This window comes from Passer montanus, unplaced genomic scaffold, assembly GCF_014805655.1.
Source record: "Passer montanus isolate IOZ18808 unplaced genomic scaffold, ASM1480565v1 scaffold108, whole genome shotgun sequence".
Taxonomy (NCBI): Eukaryota; Metazoa; Chordata; class Aves; order Passeriformes; family Passeridae; genus Passer; species Passer montanus.
In genome coordinates, this window is record NW_024357392.1 from 764347 (window position 1) to 787046 (window position 22700).

Here is a 22700-nt window from a genome sequence, read left to right on the forward strand (position 1 = left end):
GTCTCAGAAGGTTAATGGTTCCAATTAATATTTTTCCTTTTCTAAGAGCCCACATTATTTACGTTCTGTCACAGCATTGCTGGCAGATGACGTCAAAATATGCCTTTGTTGTGGAAATGTGTCTGCTTAAACAGTTTCTTTATTTGTGATGTGGCATCTCCTGTAAAATGTACTCTGTTTTCACATGAAAAACAAAGACAGGACAGAGTCCTATTATCTACAAAGCCAGTAAATGGTCTTGTACAAGTCTTCCACATGATCTAGAGCCTTCTGTGGTGGCTTCTTTCCTTTCTCTGCTCTGTTTGCTGGAAAGTAACCAAAAAAAAAAGTAACCCAAAAAAGAGGAAACACAAGACTTCCCCTTCAGCCATAGTTCTGAAATCCCTTCACACGCAGTGGGGTTGCACAGAGGGAAGACTTTTGAGCTCTGTGAATGTTAATCAGCAATTTCTGGAGAAACAGTGACAGAACTGCACCTAATGCCTCAATTACAGTGCCTACAGCAATTACAGCTCTTTCACTTTGTTTCCATCACTCTTGCTCACGATGCACAGAGGAGACAGAGGCCTTCAATAAGAAGGTGTCAGTCTTCTATAGCCAGTACACTGCCACAACTGCAGCAAGGAGCACAGCCTATTTCCATGTCACTGATTCTTTGCACTCTTCCATCCCTGGACAACAGTTTTTTGTGGAGAGCAGGCAGACTGTTGAAGCAACATCATAAAATCCCTCCCTGCTGGTACACAGAATCAAACCATCATTTAAGAGTGACATCCTCTGAAGCCAGTCCTTCTGGGTGAAGAATAAGGATTGCACTGCAGCTCCCCTGGGAACTGTATTGTTTCTAAGTACAGGTGGGGCAGCTCAGAGGAGCACAAGGAATAGGAATCAATGGGGAAATCTAGGATGAAGTCAAGTTACATTTCCTCACACCCACTCAAATGGAATTGTTAGTGCATGGAGACAACAGAGAAGCTCAGATATCAGATCAAACTAGTGCTTAAGCACTAAAACAGGTATTTAAAGACTTTAACACACTTCAGTATTAAATGCATGAAAGAACAGTGTTTCAATTTTATATATGTAAAAAAGAGAATTTTGTAAGCTAGCAGAGGGTATTTACATTCCTTAATAAAACTAAAATAAATGGCCATTTTATAGGTGCAGGAACATGTTCCAAGGTGTGTGTTTGCCAATTACACACACCCCACATGCTGACTGATGAACACACACACCCTGGCGTGTGTTCTTGCTTACATAGCTCACGTGCCTCCCTGTTAAGTAATGGAATAAGACTTGCCTTGCAAACTGGTTAACACTGCCTCTCCTCGCTTGGTGACTTCTGCAGAAAGCATTCACCACTAAGAAAAACAACTTCTGAAGCACAGCAAAGCTCTCTGCAGTCTGAAGAAGATTCACTCTTGTCTGCAAGAACCAATGCTGTGATCCCTCCATTTTCTGTGCCACCCTCAGGAGTGTTTTATCCCAGACCGGGCTGGCACACAGCACTTTTCTTGTGCATTGTTGCATACTGTAAAGACACAGCCCTCCTTACAGATTGCTTTTTTCCTACCACCTAGTAAACCTCAATGACTGCCTGTTTCACTGTTTTCCTCTTTATAAACTGATAGGCAGGTTCAGGCTCTCCACACAACAAGGTATATAAAGATAAGTTATATACCTTGTTGTGTATACAAAGATAAACTTCTTTTAGAATGATCATTCTCTTTAACTTTTTTTTAAATTTTTGCTTTGCTTCTTCTTGCTTATTTTGTATCCAAACTTGCACCAAAACCAGTGCCAGGCTTCTCATTCTTCTCCCTTTCCTTTTCAGAACCAATAAACAACAGTGCAAAGGAATACAAACTCCCTTAAGCTTGTTATATTGGGTGATGCTTTATCTCTCATTCTTCTGTTTCTCTGTTTTCAGTAAGAGTCCAACTGTGCTTGTCAGGATCTGTCTGTAGATAACAGCATGCACTGGCAGGGGAGAGGCCTTTCCTGTTACCTCTCTATTGCGACACAATACAGACCCCTTCATCTCCGTCTATTTTTCCTGTATAAAATTTACACCTCCTTTATGAGGTTTAATACCAGAGAAATTACATCATATAGGAGCCATAATTTCTAATGATAGAGTTATTCAAAGAAACAGGGATGAAGGCTGATGGTAAAGAACTGTCCAAGACTCTCTCAGGAGACAGCAACTGGATAATGTTCAATGTAAGTAAAGGCAAAGCACCAAACATGGGAAATTCAATATTCTCTTCATAAACAAACAGATGTGCCATGAGATGAATCATTACCACTTCTCGTCTTAATAGACAGTGATGAAAACTCTGGTTTGGTTCTTGGCAGCAGTCAAAAAAGCAATTCTGGTGTTAATTTCAGAATTAACAATTCTAATTGCTAATAAAAGGGTAAAGATCAGACCACAAAACATCACCGTGCACCACACAAACCCATGTTGCACCTTGGTCCCCTTCTCTCCAAAAGTATGTAATAGATCTGGAAGAGGCTAAGAGGAGGGCAGCAAGGATGATGAAAGGCATAAACTAGTTTCTCTTTAGGAATACCTGACTCTTCTTTCATTCTGCATGGAACAATACCATACGATCAAAGCTCCCCCCCCAAAAAGGGCAGTTCCCAAAATTATCTTTTCCAGCGCCTGACTGGGAGCAGTACTTCAAGAAGACGCTGTAGACAGCAATCAAGTTTTTGCTTTAAAGTGTGTTCAAAGCACATATACCTGGCTTATGCTTCTCTGTAGTACAAAACTTCACTTGCTATGGAGGGAATACATGTACATTTAAAACAAAGGAAGAGGTGACTACACCCTCTTGAATTTAATTCCTCAGCTAGGTAAGAATATGTAATATATAACCCCCAAAAGAAGCAGTCACTTCAGATTTCCAGAACTGCTGAGTCCTGCCTGGCACCACTCAATCAAAATATCCATTAATCTTTCAGACCCTTTGCTCTCAATCACCTTGTCATTTCTGTGTTTTTCTATTTTATCCCAAAAAATATCACAAATTGTCCTGAATCTGAGCTAACTCTTACAGTTGCCCATACATCAAACCATGCCTAAAACACATCCAAAATTTTGTTATTATGCATATCCAATCCAACCCTGAGGCATTCAGTGTTCTAGCAGTCTAGCAAGTTTGCACTGTTCACAGGAGATGTCAACCTCTCACATGGACATGGAGAGCCCTAGCTTTCCACTTCAGTGCACATCAATCCTTCCACACACCTTATGAAATGATACATTATTCATCAGTCACCTCCAGATTGCTCCCTTTCCTCCTGTGCTACATTATTACAGTACCACAATGAGCTTTATGTTAAGAATTTAACTAAGATCTTAGAGAAAGAACATGTCCTTCCCGAACAAACCCAATGTCTTTCATTGTTATATATACTGCACAGGAATGGTATTTCCATTCATCCCTCAAAGTATGTGCAGCACATGTGCAAGACATCCAGCCTTCATCACGGATGGAGCAAACGAATTTAAAGCTGGATCTCCTGTAACACAATAAATTTTTTCTAAAAATCAGCTATTGGAAATTCTGCCTGTGATCTATTTTTCCTTCTCCCCACAGAAATTTCACAAAGAAATGGTTCTAACCAACTGAAAGAACTAATGATGGCATCTAATATCTATAAAGAACATTAAATAAAATATTACTAAAATCCTTACTGACAAACAAGTGCATAGCACCTAATCCCTAAATTTAGCTGTTCTTTAGAGTCCTTTACTGATGTCAAGAGCTTGACTGTATTTCAGCTTGCTTATTATAAAGTTCTGAGGTTCAGAGGGTTCCTAAACTTAAAATGAGAAATGAAAAGGTCACAATCTTTAAGTGTGCAACCAGATAGTGGCACTGTGTGCTGGCCACCTCATCCTCCCAAGCTGCCCTTGGTTCTGATTGACACTAAACCAGTGACCTGTACAAAGCCAGGCCTTCCATTTCACCACAACTTCCCTTTTTACTGGAACAGCTCCCTACCCTATTAGGGGAGAGATAACTATCAACAGTTAATATAGAAGTCACTCAACATTTTATATTATAAAATAATCTATTTAGTAGCTTATGCTATTCCAAGCTTTGACCTTCTTGTCCTTTCCAAGGTGGCTGGCTGCCTTAGACTGATTTGTTTTGTAATGCTCCAGTCAAAACATTTCAGCTGTTGCATGAGAAGGAGACCAGGAAAAATGTCACTTTATTTACAGTTCTTAAAAATTAATAAAAATAAAACTCTTTCACCCTAACCTTTGGAGAGAGGTCTTGAGACCTGACCACATTACAGAGGACTTGAAACATCTCAATTTGAAAAGGCTTTGTGAGGCTTCTTGACATTTCGTAGATACCTTTTCCAAATTTTGCCCACCCAAAAGACTCATCCTACTAAGGCTCACGGAGTCTGCAGCCCATGCTGGATTTAGGCTCCCAAAATGACAGCAGGAAGTTGTTTGAATACAGCCAAGCAAAAGGAGAAAGAAGACACCAGAACGAAAAGACTGATATGAAGACAGAACACGTTGAAAACCAAAAGTCTGGACACTGGAGCAAAAACATTATTTTGTTGTAAGAAAATATCCTGGGTAACAGGCAAAAGTCTCATTCTTGTACAGCAGACCCCACAAAAAAACCAGCAAAGCATTAAGCAAAGGAGCTTAATGTTGTCAATTTATCACCTATTTCAAGCAAACAAGCTTTTTGTGGCAGACCCAGAGAGTCCTGTACTGCTGATAATAACAAAGATCTCAGTACGACACAAAATGATGTAACATGTTATTTCCCCCCCAGAAACTAGTGATGGTTCATCTGATTGTAAACAGTGTTAATCAGAGCCCTCAAAAGCATGGAAATGTGAGTATTAAGGTAATTAAAGTAGAGGCAATCGTAATGAGTTGCAAAAATAATTTTCCAAATGAATGCAATTTAATTAATCATGCACAATGCACACATCTGTAATTAATGTAAATAGAGACTGCATTATGATGCACACACTGAGGATGAATGAATGAAGATTGTAGCCAGTTCTTAACTCATGAGTGCTTGACAAACACAACATCCTCTATAATGCTATTTTAATATAGCATACACAAAAAACTGGACAAACACTATGCATTTTGCATCCACAAAGAAGAAAGCTGGGCAGAAGACCAAGTGCAAAGCAAGCTCTAAATGTCTGTGGCTACAGCCCAAATACCCTAACTGCAGCCCTTCCTCAAGCTTCTGCAGCTCTCAGTATTACACTAACATCCCTTCCAGCATCATTCCCATAAATATTTAAAACCGAGGCTGTTTGGAATGTCTCTCCTTTAACTGTTATCACCACCCTAATGAAGCTAATTAAATATAACCGAGACTCATGCCATCCAGCACACTGACTGTGGAATATGCCTTGCTGCACTTTGCTTCTCTGCCTTCTCTGTACTTTGCTGTACAGGTACATTACACTTAGGCATAGAATCAGTGTTACTTCTCTAGATAAAGAAAGTTTTTTGCTTTGTCACTAAATCTACATGAAGAATAGACTTGACCTAACCCAACACTGAGGAATTTACACCCAGTCTACGTGTACTGCTTACATGCTCTTCATTTTTAGAGGCATTATTCATTTTAACCCCAGATGTTCCCATGTTATCTTTGAAATACAGCATCATTTCCATGTCACTGTCAAAAAAACCCCCACACACAAAAGTAACAAAACAAAAAACCACAAACCTCCAAAACCACAAACCTGCTATCACAGTTACAGACTCATTGAACCAGGATGGCATTTACACAACAGACATGAATCCATGAGCCTTTCCAAGTTCCCACTGTGTCCAGAGGCTTGCTAGCACCCTGTGTACCTTCGGTGGACTCTGTGACCCCCAGGCAGGAGGTCTGAATAAGAACAAACTTTGCCTTGTAGCTTTTACCTTTCCATCTTTGGAATGAAATAAATACACATTGGTACCTTGAAGCAAATTTTCTGGCATGTGCCGCAGGGAAGTTTATAAAAGTAGAAGTGATGCTAAAACACACGACTGAGCTGACGCAAGGAATGCTTTCCATTATAAACAACAAGAGAAGGGTATTGACTTTTCTGTTCTATTTGAAATAAAACTATTACATTTTTACATATATTGTTTAAATGTATGTTTTCACAGACAAAATAAAGCTAACTTGTCCTGGCCCTATAGTATATCTGCTAAAGGAGAAAATATGCAGACCAACAAGTTTTCCCTCCAAACTTTTTTTTCAGGCAAGTAATAAATCTTAAGTAAAAAAGTCACTGTGCTCTTCAGCTGTCACCACTAAGGTTTTGTTTTTAAAACCATAGCAGCCTTAAGGCTGATTTACTACTTAGCCCTCCACACTCTGACAATCGAATAGTTGGAAACAAAAATCACTTTTGCACACCTGGAAATATTTTATTTGCTGTGCTCATGAGAAAACAAAGTTTTCATCTGTGAGGAAGGAGGCAGAGGGGGAAGGGAAGGGTGACAGGGAGATTCAGGTGCATCTTAAAATCTAGCACTTGACTTAAAGAGCTACAAATATATTTATTTATTTATTAATCCCAAAAATTACCTCTGCATAGTAACAGTGGTCAGGATCTTTAGAAACCATGGATTCTTTGTAATCCAGCCTCAAAGTCTGGGTGTCTCAGCCCCTTGAAACTCTAAGCCAGTAAACAACACTGTTCATCAGCTATATCAATTCAGCCATTTCAGTTTGGTGAAAAGAACGTGTGAAAACTTTCAATAATTTCATTTCACTCTTTTGCTCTTCTTTTTAATAAAAGTAATGAGCTTCTAATCACCCTAATGTGTAAAGATCTGATATTAATAAAGGCAAAGCTGAACCTCTAATAAACTTTCCAGAGCACCTCTTTGCCCCAGTCAGAGTTGCAGGTTTAAGAAAATTAAGGGGAAAAACTCAAACACATACCAAAGAAAACCAATTGATGGAAAATGTGATGGTGCCAAAATTGTGAAAGTATTTTAGAATATCAGATCCTGTTTTCAATGTCATGTAGTTTGATATAACTTTTCCCTAAAGCTTCATTTTCTGAAAATTTATTATATGCTCCAGAACAATCTTGTCTTCAAAAGAAATCCCACATCTTCTGTTATTTCAAAGAGTCATACTTGCACCTGGGCAAGATGATGTAAATGCTCTAGGTGCTGCCTGACTGAAAAGGAGACCCACAAAATCTCACTCGCTGTTTTTAATCCCAAGGTTTTACAAGAATATGAGGAGTGTCCTTTGACAAGCAGAGAGGTATTTCAGCATTTAAAGTAAAAAAATAATAATTAATGGTTCAGCAGTGTGGAAAGACATAGCGATTGCATTCCCATACTTCATTTCCTATTCTGAATTACTGCATCACAAGAACACCAGAGGTGGGAAAGTTAAATGTTTCTGCACCATTTCCTTCTAAAAAGCACCTAATCTTGGGTCCCCTGTCCTCCAAATCTGAATGAAATCTACTGAGAAATGGTAGCAAGAGACTTATCCCCCTTTCCTTACTCTGCTCACTCCCTTCCACTGCAAGACAGAAGATGGATTATGTGGTTTCTGACTCTACAGAGTCAGAAACCTATACAACATTTAGGAAAATTGAAATCCTACCAAGTCAGAGTTGTAACACAGGAATAACCTTTAGTGAGATGCATCTGGGCAAAACAGAAATCACAAACAGCCAAATATGTCAACAGGAGAATATATGAGGTGCTGCTGAAGAACGACTGTGCCACTGCATCACCTGCTTTTCATGGCACATACACATTTCCAGACAATAACAAATAAATATGTAAGATACTCTTCCTACTCCTTTTAATCTGTAAAATTGCAAACTTAAATATTTGAATTTCTTACATGAGCCTTCAGAATGAGTGAAAACTTTGATGTTTTTAAAGAGGAAAGATTATTCACTTTTGCTCCAGGCAAGAAATTATAATTTCTTTACTGATTCTGCCAAATGGTCCTCTCATGCATTTTTTATCACCATCAAAACAAGTCACTTTAAGATTGTCCCATAAGTACATAGTAATCAACATTTTGAGGGGCAGATAAATTTGATAAACCTCTGCTTGATTTCTCTGCCCAAAAGACTCCTTCAAATCCAAAACTGAAGCATGGGGGAAGGGAGTTTTATTCCCTTTCCTCATGCTTGGCAGGAAGAATATCAGCTGCAGTTCTATTTTGTCCATGCAACCAGAACAGAAAACTCAGTGTTATTCACGTGACTCTTAAACAAAATAAGCTGAATTCAAAGCCAGTGGTTAATAGAATGAAGTCAACAAAGCTTACATAAGGAGTAGAAATCTCGCAGGTGATACAAGAGGAAAAAAGTAAGGAGGAAGGCTAGGGAGCAGGAAGTATTTTAGAAGCAAAATAAAAATGCAAAAGGAGGCAGGAAAAATCCCCTGCACTGGCACAATATGCAAAATACATGTTTTTATAGCAACAAGCAGGATGGTTGGAAACAGGGAGCCGAGCACTGCCCTCCTGTGCTAACGAAGCATTTGCAAAGGTTCAGCTCTTCGGTGTTCTGGTACCAGGACAGCTTCCAGATTAAACTACACTGAAGCCCACAAATGCAGACAAAATCCAGACCATCATCAATCTGGAGACAATGGGCAATGCTGACAGCACGGCTTCCCATTCGTCTTCATTTGGCCTATCACATCCTGCCATTCTTATGCAAATAATGTATTTGAGGATATTCTTTTCTGCCCCCCAAGATAAGCAGAAGTGAAGCTGTCAGGAGCACCAGGATGCCACCTGAACCATGAGCCATCCCTTCACTCAGGGCCTCGTGTTTTACATCACAGCTAAATTGTTTGACATTCAAATCCGACCCTGCAGGAGGGAAAACCATCACGTGCATAGTGCTTCCTGTGCTAAAACATTCTCCAAGGTCCCTGGGGATCTGACAGTCTCCCCTTTTTCCCCACGTACCCTTGCTAATGGAGTTTGAAATGCTGCTTAAGAGAGGGGAAAAAGATATCTGCATGTGCAGGTAATGATACCAATTCACCTTTTTTACACCAGCAGTAAGTCCAGCACTAAAAGACCAGGAAAACAGGTTCCAGTGAGAGAAGGAAAAACAGGGCACACAAATCCTGACGAGTTGGTATAGGTTTTCTTTCATGCAAATATGTCACACCACTCCTGAAAACTTGTTCACATGTACATCTGGACAGAACATTTCACTTCAAGGTCAGCAATTTATACAGAGGGTTCAAAACAATCTTATGCAGGGATGAGTGATCTCTCATTAGGACAACTGATGCATAGGAAAATACAAACAGGCTTTGAATCATAAGCAGCTCCATAAAGTTACTGCTACATATTTTAGGCATGAAAAATCACTCCTGAGTGTGTAAGTCACCAAAACCAAAAGGCAGTTTTTCCAGTTATTGCTCATCAATTCTGCTTATAGAATGAAGAAGAAAAGGAAAGATTTTACTATTATTACTGACTCAGAGTGTTTTGTTTCTGTATCACTTTCAAAGAATGTTCAGAACATCTTGTTCCAGAATATTTTCCTTCCAAGCGAAATCACTTTCTGTACCATACATGGCTGAAAACAGTACGTGCTGCGTTTGTATTCTTACAGAAAATAGAAACTATTCCAAAGTCTCCCCAGCATCACATGAATGAGATGCAAAGTAGCTGAGACACAAACACGAGACACAACTTTAAGATGCAATAATATTTCAATACAATCATGACATCTTAGAGAAACACGTTATTAATAGGCATCCGTGACAAGCCCAAACAAGTTTCCCATTACACAGAACTTTGTATAAAGTCTGACTCAAATCTATTCACTCTCCGAAAGCAATGTACTGTAGTGTTTGCAGGGATAATGAAATGAAGTCTACACTGGGGAATACCCTTACATTTGATATCCCCACGTGCTGTTTGCAAATTACAAGAGATTAATCATCACATCACTGTCAGTTAAGCAGGAGCCACATAAATTAAAATGCTGGATGGATTGTTACCAATTTTGCAGGCATAGAAATCTTAGAAAACACACATTCATCAAGCATTTCTTGATTTGAAAATGGAAGAATACTCACAAAAAAGTATTCCAGACGTTTTCCCAGTTCTTGGAAGTAGAGAACAGAAAGTGCATTGCACTTTTATACCATATGTAAAAGTCGTACCTTCAAAAATTAATAGTCACCATACCTACCTATGAAAACAGGGCTTTCACTTATTGTCATACATAACTATTTCCATATAAAATATTAATTTAACAAATTCTTACCTTCCAGGGATCACCAATTACAGGGTAAACTAAAACCCCTACTGAAAGATTTCCCATTAGTGAAGCACAAATGCTTTCTGGTATCATCTTCGTTCTTCCAGGGAAAGGAAAAAGTACAATTCATGCACTGCAAATATTGCATGGACCGAGGAGAAGATGGTGGCCTGGTACAGCCTGTCTGGTCTGGATAACAAAACTCTGTTGTTCATTCTTAAAAGTTCACTATTCCCATAAAATTCATATGTACAGAAGACATTACATTTTTATGCATCTTATCAAAATGAAAACTTCCATTCCCAGGCTAAGAGGTCTGGATTGGCATCTGGAATGATACAGGTATGGTACATAGTAACTTAGATTCTATCCTAAAGTCCTCTGTGTTGCAGGGTGGCACCCTTAACTCACGGCAGTTCTGTTCCAGTACTGCCAGTATTTTAAGTAAAACATAATATATGAGAAACCAGTGTTCACCATGTGCCCAGGAGAAATCCAGCCAAAGGGAGAATGACATAGAACTCATTTTCCAGGTGGTGATGGAGACAACACAGTAGAATGTTGAACTGATACCAAAGCAAATTTCCCCGCTGTGCAACAATCAGAATGTTTTCAAATTCAGCTTAGTCTTACCCCAAAGAACAGTCACCAAAAAAACTCCAGATCTGTCACAGCACACGTCGCAGTTGAGACGGCCACAATTCACAGAGCGTACAGTATCAGGTTTCAAGCATCTGCCCTTTTTGTTCTTTTGCCCAACCTCTTATATTCTTCATCTTACATGTTTTACACCTGTGTGCCCTCTGTCCCTTTGGTGGTTGGTCAGTGCCCTGGGCACTCCCTGGCTCATTGCTGTCAGTGCTGCTCACAGCTGTGCCCACTGGGGATGAGGCATGGCCCCACCCCAATCACCACAAACTGTGTGCCTATACAAATCAATTTGACAAAAGTGAAATCTTGAAAGTTTCAATCTTGCACAAGCACACTTTTCACTGATGAGTTTTATTACCTTTTACTGAAAACTCTTTGCTAGCTCTGCTTTGCCGTAGCAGGCTCACAGATAAATAAATGCACAAGCAAGCTCTGAGGAAGCCTTTGTCAGGTCTCCATCAGCTGTGTGGCTTCCTTCAGTTCAAAAGGGAAGAGGCTGTGTTCTGCAGCCAAAATGCAAGTTTTTTTCTCAAGACTTCATGTGCATAAACCCCATACCTTAAATAGACATATTTCATATGTATTTTATACCTGATTGCTCCAAGAAAAACAGAAAAGACTATTCCAAAACTAGTTCAGAAAGTGATAATTATTTAAGAAACTTAAAAGAAATTCTAAAAAGATAATAAAAACTTAATTAATGTGTCATCAAATTCAATAATGTTGTGAAGGCGAAAAGCTGTGGAATAAAGAATCTTACCAACACTACAAATCATATCTTAAAGGAAATCACTTCGGACTGATCCATCTACTGCACTTAGCTATGAGAAGACACCACAATGGTAAACTGTTTTAAAGTGGATTTTCTAGACGGCTGCTGGGTTGGGTTTGTGCTTGCATGTTTTCTGCAGTAAGTGTTACAACCCTTCAGATTTCACAAACTTGAAATGCTCTTGTCACACCAGCAGAGGTGCTGTGGAATTTGAAGAGAAATTTTCCTGTTTACAGTTGGTAACTGAATTGCTGAGACACTTAATCCTTGAAAGGAAGTAACTAATGAAACCAAAAAACTCCAGCAAACTCCTGCATAAACAAACACAACAGAAGCAAAAACCACAGCAGCAGTTTGACAGAAATGTTGCTGCACTAGTTCAATGAGCTTGGCTTAAGGAAAGCTTCTTCTAGGAAACATATATTTAAGGCTACCATAAAACTTTATTTTCTGTTAAAAATTCTGTAGAGAGGGGGGGAAAAAAGTGACGGACATCAACCATTCCTCTCCCTTGTCTTCATTTCCAGACTTCTACTCTTCATCATTAAGTTGATCAGACAACAGTTTGGAGAGTAAAAGAGGATGGAATTATACCAAAATCTGGTATTTTCAAGAGGAACAGGCTAGAGACAGTGCATCTATTTGTACCTTGTCTATCATGTCCGGTCTGTTCGTAGCTGCCAGAATTGTCACGTCCTTCAGCTGTTCTATCCCATCCATTTCCGTCAGCAGCTGAGCCAAGACACGGTCTGCTACATTCCCAGCACCTGAAGAGCTGATTTATAGAAAAAAAAAAATCAAAGCATTATCTTTGCCTTCCTAGAAACAGGAGAAAGGAAAAGATACTATTCTTTCCAGCTCACAAGGATGCAACTTTTTGCCTTATTTCTTCACAACATTTATTTTGGCCTTCAACCTCTGACACAGCATCAGTGATATGAAGTGAGTAAAACCAAATCAGAGAATTTGAGTTCCAAAGGTTTTCTTGGTATACAGCAAAGCAACTGAGATTTGGGGTTTTTTCGGTTTTTTTTCCACTTATTGCCCTGCTATGGAAGTTGTAAAGAATTTAGCACAATGTGGGTATCTGGAAAAAACATTTTTAAGAAAACTGAATTCAAGCCACTTCTTTACTAGTCAGACAAACTTTCATTTTTAGCACCATCCAATTGAGAGCTTACACCACCCTATGCAGTATAAAAAATCAGGCAGTTATGTGTTTTGCAGATTGCTCTACATTTTTATATTCTCTCCATCACGTGAGAATAAATGGAGTGTTGACCAACTGCCTCATAATTGCATTGTCAGTCCTTCAACTCAGTTTGTTTTCCAGATACCAGGGAAAAAACCCAACACTAAAAAACCTGAAAACTCCAGTTTTGAAATCAACAATATATGAAAAACCTAAGCAGACAAGCATAAAGTATTCCCTCTGCTGAGAAGGGGCTGGGAAACTGAAGCAGGCTAGGGACAACAGCTGGAGATTGTACCAAAAATGTGAGTTTTATCCTCCTTTGTCAGAAACTGGGAATCCTTCTCTTGGCACACACCAAAACCTCACTGTCTTCCACACAACCTTCCCCTGTGGATGGCAGACACACACCTCCATCACCTTTTACTAACAGGACTGCTCTTCCAGGGCTATTCCCTCCTCTGCTGCACAGGGGAAAGTTTCACTTCTCTACCCTTAAATGGGCTCTTTTCAATTCAATTTGAAAAAGAAAAATCTCTCCAGTTCTTCTGGATCCCTATAAATTAACAAGCAAAAAGAAGTCTGATATTTAAAACAAGACCAAATCTATAGAGGATTAAGATAATTTTTTAATCTCAAATATTTTGAAATTCCTTTTACAGAAGTTCTATTTAAGGCTTATACAGATAAACAGGCATCTACACTCCCTGAAGTGCAGTACGATCAACCTGATTTTTTCATTTTCCAAAAAATAAAAATATTAAATACATTAAAATGTAAGTGCTCTGATTATTTCCATCAGAGTGCACAATTCAGTTGTACAGTTATTATACATATATATTGCTGCAGCACTGCCACCCATCACCAGCCTGCCTGTGACCACAGTGATATCCCAGAGCCAAAGCAACAGTAATGGCTCCATCACTGTTGTACAGCTCCAAATAAATCCCCTAACTTTCCTATCCTACAACCAGTTCTGCAATTTTCCAGAGCAAAACAGTGAACTTATCACACCCAGTCTGGAAAACATCTTAAAGGAGTTATAACAAATGTTGGCTAAGAGAGTAAAATATTTAGGTTGCTAAGAAATATTAGAGAAGGGACTTGGGTTACCTGGTTGTCAGATTCTGGAGTTTCTGCAGCCACACTGGAAATTCCCAAGCCATATTTGAGTATTTCTAATGTACCCATGGGTCAGAGTCCCACTGCCTTATAGAGGGCTGAGTGTGATAAAACACTTCTGGTGTTGGACATGGATAGAAAATGCTTTTGGAAAGACACACAGCTTAAAGGAAATTAAAATCAACTTTGTAACATTAGCTAGTCTCAGTAGGGATCCAGGCCTCCCATCTTGCATAAGTTTCAATTTTACTCCACTTTATATCCAATAGACTGAGCAAAGGAAAAAACAGTTGTAAAACTGGGACAAAAATGTTAACGTTATTTGAGATGATCTGAAGCTAGAAGACTTTGGAGGAGATGATAAACTTTTCTTTGTTTCCTTAAAAAAAAAAAATCATTTTAGAGAGAGGTGGCTAGAACGGATATTACATCTTTTGGCAATGTAAACGTTTCTTACAAGCTTCTAACTACAAAAAAAAAAAAATCCACAACACATTAAAGAAGTGTTTATTCTAAGAAAAATCCCCACAGGGAAATGCACATTGCAAAGACTTCCATGCAGTTAGGGCATCATCAGAAAACTGCAGTTAAGCAATCACTCATGGTATTATACAGCTCAAACAATAGCAGGGCTTCTAGGACATTATTAAGGGCTTTATTATCTCTTAAAAGTGAATTAAACAATTTTAAGTCCCTGCATGCAAAAAATATCAATAACAAAACCAGCATCAAGTGAAGAAGTGCCTGGTTCCTATGACAGCCCAGATTTCTACTGTCAGTGCTTTTATTTACATAGTCCACTAAGCTATCACACCATTTTAGCGCAGCCTACAAGAAATTAGCTTTTGGCTGAACAGAACACCCCATAAAAATCCCAGGCAGGCACAGGGAGAGAACTCTTCCCCAGCTGCTGGGAGCTGCCTCAGAGCCACGGTGTGCTCCGAGAGCCCCGGTGCTGCCCGAGCCGTTAATTCCAGGGGTGACACGTGAGGATGCCATTTTCCATTTTCCCATGGTTTCCCACCAGGCTTCCAAATTAACACAGGCAACGTTCATTAAGGCTGCCCGGAGTTTTGACGCAAACAGCAGCCAGAGAAACAAACCACGATTAACTGTCCAGACCCACAGAGGCACTGCCAAAACCAACTTCCAGCCAAGGGGCTGCCTTGGCCTCCCCCGCCTCCACCTGACCTCCACACGTTGATGTGATCCTCACAAGTGCCTGGAAATGGTCCTCCAAAGGCACGTCCTGGTACAAACTAATTTCCTGTCAACACGCTGCCTGCAAATCCAGGCAGCCAGAGCTAAGCCCCTCACATAATCCATGCAGGGCCATGTGTGTGCACGGCTGTGTGCACCAGGAGCCGTGCTCCAACCAGAAGTACCTCTGAAATAAAAAAATGTGTGAGCAAAGAGGAGCCTGCATGAGAATTTCAGGCAACTGCTGGTGTTGCCCTAATGAAATGCATTAGGCTATGTGTTGTTTTAATTTTTTGCCAACCCCACTTTATTTACAATCCTCAATGAAGTTTTTAAAGGTAGAGAAGGTCATTACAGCAGTTAGAGAACAGAAATTCTCCTCTATGTGGTATTCCAGCTAATCCTGGAAGTATCCCACCAGTCTCAGACAAAGCACACATGCACTCCTGCACAGGCACTTAGCTTGACCACCAGAGAAGATTCCTGAAGCCTGTCAGGTAAGACTATCCACACTGAATATGAAAGACAAACCTGTTCTTGGTATTTTACTTTGGCTAAAGGCATTCCCAATATAAATTTTGGCAGAATAAACCATGTATTCTACAGTTTACGAAAGACTCACAATTGATCTCAATTAATTCTGCCTTTGTCTGATGGATCAGGAGCACCAGCTCCAAAATCAATATAGCAGGAGAGGACTCTCCACAGCTTTTATTTCTATCTCCTCTGGCTATATCCAATGACCATTCAAGCCAGCTGGATTCATGTATCAGTGGGCACTGAAATTTCCCCCCGGACACCTTAAACCACTCTCATACTTCTTCCAGGGGATATAAAAGCAACCACAGCCCGATCCTATCGCTGCACCAAGGAGTACATACAGTTCACTAGCTTATACAGATCTTGAAGCCAAGAAGATTTTGTTTCCAGACATAACCAGATGTATGAAATCACATCTAAATCTGTTAGCCTTCCTGCTATAGGCATTTTTTGACAGCAACTTCTTATTTTGTACATTTTTACTTATTTAATTTCCTTTCTTCCCCCCCTCCCCTTTTTCTAACAGATTTTTTAATATTTGAAAACTGAAAACAGTCTGAGAATGCAGTCACTGCGGTTTCACCCCACGACGAAATTTGGTAAGCATCACTACTGCGAGCTAAAGCAAGCATACATTTGCATCATCTGACCATCTAGAGCCATTTCTGAAAAAATACTCATTTCACTGGCTTTCTAACACCAGATGTCATTTTCACTGAAAAATGCATTTAAGTCTCCAGCACCACCTAAATCTCATAAAGGAGAACCAATGACTCTCTATCCCACCACTGACTTCAATGGCACCGAAGCCTGTCGGAACACCTTGGCTTCAGAATCAGGACCTTAATTTAATAACACTGCTAAACTGTACATGTGGAAATGCAGGAAATCTTCACACAGTAATATTTTGAGAGCTGCTAACATCACAACAACTGTGAGGCTGCAAAAGCAGGAGCAAGTCTGGGAGGACCCCTCTCCTGCACAGCTGACCCTACCTCAGGCAGAGTTGTGAGGTCAGAGAGTGACCTCAGGAGAAGTACCCAGGATAAATTACAGCAGATGGATTAATCCCCACATAGCTGAAATATATAATGCAAGTTTTGTGACAAGGGAATCTAGCCCACCTTCTCTCCCAAAACATCCTATCAGGCAAGATTTACACATGGATAAAACCTGGCTTTATTATTTCCCCCCACCCAAACAAAAGAATTGCAATCATAATCAAAATTTATAGGTTTTAAAAATACTTGTGGACTCGGTATCGTCTCAAATAACCCTTTCACTGAAACCTCTGGAAATAATTTCATATCAAAACAAATGTAAAACTCATTGACATGACAAAATGCTCGATATCAAAAAAATTTGAACAGGTTGAAATAGACCCTCCTGGCAGGACTCTCCACCTCTCCGTGAACTACAGAGGTAAAAGGTTCCTGAAATACAGAAGCACCCTGCCAGCAGACTCCCACGCGAGAGCCGCCTCGCTCGCACAGCCTGAAGGATTTTTATTGAGTCTGACATTTGTGTGGGGGCTGCACAGGGGGAACCTGTCAGCAAGGAGCACCTGCCAAGCCCGGCTTTTCCATCCGCCTGCCGCGATCGTAATTAACTGTCATACGCTTTTACTGCCCTCCCTCGTGAACTCGGGTGAAACACGCCTTTGGCAGGTTAAGGTTTTCCACAGCATTTGAAAAATAAAAAAATTATCTACTCCAATAGCATTACCAGAAAGACAATAACTGCAGGATGGTCCCAGATATCAAATTTTGTGCAAAAATTCCATCACTGGGGCATTTTGTCCAGCTGAATGGACACTACCACACCAGTCAGGAAAAGCAGACCTGTCAAATATAAAAAAATACCGGGCCAAACTTACTTCTGTGAAAGTTATAGCATATGAATGCTACAACTTCAATGATCACTATTCAGACCACTACAGATACTACAGGCTTGGATGTTGTTAAAAAGCCTAAGACCAACATACAGCATGGAAATCTTTAATATTATCACTTAAGGCTTCACTATTCATTGAAAAAAACAAAAACAACCAAAAAACCCCAAAACATTCTAGTACACAAGCCCTTTCAGTGCTCAGACAAGAAACATTCCTCATGAGAGGGAATTTTCCTGCCTGTTTGATCAGGAAAACCCTGCAAGAAGATGATCCTAAACCCTTCCCTCCATCAGCACCTTACAATTAGATGCTTTTAGGTCCTGTACTCACCTGTATCAACTATTACCCACTACATTCTTTCATATCTTTCTTGTCTTCTCAAGCACAAAATTCAAATACAGAAGGAAAATATCCAGAGGAAACCTAGGCAAAGTCTGGGAAATTCAGTCTGGGTAGACTATTTATGTTCATGGTCACCTCTATGCCAAAATAATGTTTTGCCAACTGTTGATTCACAGATTAAATGCAGTTCATGTAATTTGGTTTGCAAGGCATTAGAAAGGCACAAAAAAATTAAAGAACTCCAAGTACCTCTTGAGTGGTCTCCAGCTTGTATTTCCTAAAAAGATGATGAGCTTTGTGAAAACAGGAAACAGTGCTCAGCTGTCAGCAGGTGACTTTGAAACAAATGGCCTGCAGGCAGCTGCAGCCACATCCTAATTATCCTTCATGGTTGTGCAAGCAGCCTCTTCCACTCGCCTAAATTTCTCATTATTGCAGCTTCCAAAAGTTAATGAAGTAGGCCCAGAAAAATGAAACACAGTGAAAGGAGAGAAAAGGAGGAAAGGAGCCAGCTTGAAACAGGTTTGGAATCAACAGGCTTTCTTCCAGAGGGCTTTCCCCAAGCACATCTCCAAATGCTTGAGTGCCTAGGTGGTGATCCATCACCCATTTCCATCTGCTTGCAGCTAATTCCAGATGCACATCCATGAAAGAATGGCATTAGCCCACACTTGCAGCTTGCCCTGGCACTTTCTGGCTGACACAGGAAGGATGCTAACATCATGAGTTCTCCTATTCTGCTAACACTGATCTTGCCTTAAAAAATGCAATAAAACAAAATAAAAAAAACAACCCCAAACCAAGCACACACCCGATGCACAGTAAATTTCCCACTTCCTTTCATTCTGTTTTTCTCAGCATTTCTCCTCTGTGCATTCCTGGAAGTTAATCAAATTTAAATCTGTAATCAATCACTTCTACCAGGCAAGCAAGCACAGTTTAAGCTATAAGTATTTGGGACCTAGAAGTAACTAACTAGACTGGATTTCATTTCATTACAACAATATTTATGTATAATAGGTTCACTGTTCATAAATTTTAGTTACAATTATGTTCCTCCTGCCTATCATTAAAATGATGATTTCAAGAAAAGGGTTTATGGATCCAGTCCTGCTTTCACTGATGTTAATGAAAGTCTCTATTGACTTCAAATAGCCGAACTATAATGTAGGCTGGGAAGTTACAAATTATTGGGGTTTGTAAACAAAAAGGAAGAAACACAGATTAAAAACCACATTATGATAAAAATCACATTATGATAAAGGATTCTTGATAGCCAAAAGCACTAACAAGATTACCTTAAAATTAAAGGGACAGACATTTACTGTATACACACACGAACTAAGAGTAATGCTATTTGTTTAAACTGCTCTCCCAAAACCAATTACAAGCTTTACTGTAATATAAAATTGTTTCAAAACTTTCCTCTTCTACCAAAATAAAAAGCTGGCACTAGGCATGCAGCTTTTTTCCCCAGACAATATTTGTTTGGCTACCAAATTCCAAAACTTTAAAGAATTCATACAGCAGTCACAAAAATTTTGAATGCCTCAATTCTCCATCACGTACAAACACAGCCCAGATATTGTAGGGAATCAGCTGATATCCCCCTGTTCAGGGACACCAGTGGCAACAAAGGCCAGACACACAAAGTTCTTTGTCTGAGCTGAACAAGAATTGGGTCTCTCACAACAATGATGGCAGGAGGAAACTCCATATCTTCCAGATATACTTTGTCATGTTCTTCTGTCTTTACATGAGAAATATCAGCGGGACAATACTTCCTCCAGCTTCAGTACTGCTAATTTACCCTGTGCAAGGTGGATTTCTGCCAAGAGCCTCTCCCCTTTGCTGCATCCCTACAGAATTCAGCCTGTGGGTTTCATTACTGGATGCAACACTCTAACTTCTTTCAATGACACTGCCCATTGCATCAGGGAATCTGCACAGGCACTAAAATACAATGACAAGTTCAAGAGTAGGGGATAAATAAATATGAGCTAAAATATCCCAGAAAGATACCTTGATTTAAAAAGATTTATCACTATCCCTGTTCAAGGCAGAGATTTATCACTATCCCTGTTCTTCATTCTCTAAATGCTGTTCCTCACAGGTTCTTCTAAAAGCCTGAGAGCCTCAGAACTTGAGACTGCCAAGATTTTAATACCTAAAGTGAAAACAATGTGTCTTTCAGTGGTTCTGACTATTTTAAATTGTGTCTATCCTCCCCCCAGCATACAGGATAACATATTTTCCCAAAAAAAGCATCATCATGCTGTGGTTTCAGGGAACTGGTACCAAAGTCCCTTCACCTTGTCACTTCTACACTCATTCTGAAAAGGTTAGCAACATTCATCTACCAACTTTTGGCCTCCATTAGTCAAATGCAATGTACTGATTTTGTCCTTGTCTTTTTTTTCCTTCCCCTTGGAAAACAGAATTTATCAGTGCCTTTTACAGCAGTCTGCAGCATTTCCCATCCTATGTTATAGAGACTTGCAGTTAAAGGGGAAATGCTTTGCTTCTGAAAAACAAGAAAAGGATGTCTCTTGCTGAAAAATCCTAAAAATCCTACTTATATAAACAATGTCCCATTTCCAAAGCACGGAGATTTCTGAAGTTCAGCAAACAGACTGTCTGCACTGCATTTACACAGACCCACATTCATTCATCACTTTCAAGTCTAATTACTAAGCCATTTCCCTCTTGGCAACCCCTAATGGCCAGAAGAATTAGGTTTTACATGGTCAGGATACTGAGGGTAACAAATACCCATAATTCTCAGCAGCTGTGTAATTTGTAAAGCCTCCCCAGCTTTGTGCAGGCACGGGATTACTTCAAGGCAAACTGCTGCTCACACTCTGCTGTATCTGGACCAGTCCTGCTTCAGTGCAATCTGTCCTACAAAAAGTCCTAACAGCATCTTTCAAAAGTATGGGGAAAGAAGAGAAAAAGTCATAATCTGCTTGTGCAAGTAGATGCTAATTAGAACCACAAAGCAGAGGAAAAGGCTCCATGCATCTCATGGTTCACCTCTCCTGGTGCGTGACTGAAGAAGTTTTTCTTCTCAATCATTTGTCCTCTTCAAACCTCAACGTGACACCTCTGACTTTGTACTATCTTTTCTGCTGCAGGTTTATAATTTTTTCTTTAGAAACAGTCATGGTGAATGCCTCCCTTTTTCTCTACAGTCAGGCCCCTGAGCCACTAATTTTTCATTTTCAGTTCTCTCTAAACTTACTCTAACATCTCAACATAAATCAGAAAGAGATGGAAAAATCCTCCATGAGCATTAGAAGCTCAGAATAACAGAACAAAATGCAGAAGTGAACACAGCTCACTACCACACCAGAAATTCAAGACCATTCAGAATCACCCTCTCGACTTCTTGCATCAAGGATAATCAGATTTTTATCTCAAGCAGTTGCTCCTTACATTGAACTATTTTTCTTCAGAGCTGCAGGATTATATTTTCATAAACTGTTTTTAAAACTGGTATGTATCCAGCCTACTTTCTTAATTCCTTGATTAATATGTATTAATCAAGGAAGTGTACGTACTAATACGTATAATTCCTTGATTAATATGTATTAATCAAGTGTCAACTACATGCAAAATACAGAGGGTGTGGACAGACAAGAAAAAAATCCAGGAGCTTAGTTCACATTGATAAAACACACAGAACTTCTAAGCAGGCTGGGTAAGAAATAATCTTTCCCAAATAAACATTTTTGACAATTAACAATGGCAATTACTATAAGTTCTGCTGACTTCAAAGTATTGTTAGCTCTAACTAACAAACACACACACACAAAGAGATTTTGTAAAACAAAACTGCTACATGAGACAGTTACATTAGGTAGTGTGTTAGATGTATTACAATTATGGAATGAATTATGGCTTGGAAATGTGTAATAAATAAAACACTGTGGCATAACTGAGTGCAGCCACAGTGTTTGCACAATGGCTTGTGCAGTGACAGAATCCACTACCTGATGCAAAGGAGTTCTTATGAATGGCCCAAACAAGAAAATTCTTAGCTTTCTTTGTCTACCTCTACAGTGATTTAATTACAAAATCTATTAGCTCATATGCCTCTGCTGCTGAGAAAGGATTGTTTAGTGAAGGTTGGGAGCAAAACAACCACAAGCTTTAGTCAAATCTAAATAATGGGTTAATGAATACTTGGCAGGGTGCTTTGAAGAACAAAAGCATGGAGTGATTTACTCAAGGTTATTTCACATCTATATTTCTGATCAGAATTATACGTAAAATTACTCCCACAACTTAACAATTTCAGATTCTCTGGATTTCTGGACATACCCTGGCAGGATCAGGAGAGGCTGCCTACCCAGGAGATATGGAATGTAGCACATTCTGCACAAAGCCCACAGCATCCTATCAAGGATTTAAACCAAGAGGATTTAAACTCTCACAAAGCTGTATCACAGAGTGTTCTTCACTGCCAAGGCAAAGAAAACTAATTCAGCCAACAGAGGGAATGGGGAGACAATATAAACAGGTGTTTCCTTGAAAACTTCAGCACGGTCAGTAATAGTACAGGAAATGGATCTCCAGAGGCCACAAATCGTTAGCATCTCTAGTGCATTTGCAAATTCCTACTGTGCAAAGTCAGCCTGTAAAAAAGGGCCATTTCTAATAAGTGCCTTGTCTGGCTTCCTACACCATTTAATTTCAGA

At 39.6% G+C, this 22700-nt stretch overlaps 1 protein-coding gene across 1 annotated transcript in view; it reads right to left on the reverse strand.

Annotated features, from left to right (window-relative positions):
- SPATA5 (spermatogenesis associated 5) overlaps positions 1–22700 on the reverse strand; it is a 164068-nt gene that overhangs the window by 103340 nt on the left and 38028 nt on the right. The window contains exon 14 of the mRNA XM_039722287.1: positions 12359–12485. Within this exon, the coding sequence (XP_039578221.1) occupies positions 12359–12485 (127 nt within the window). The remainder of the gene's footprint in view (positions 1–12358; positions 12486–22700) is intronic.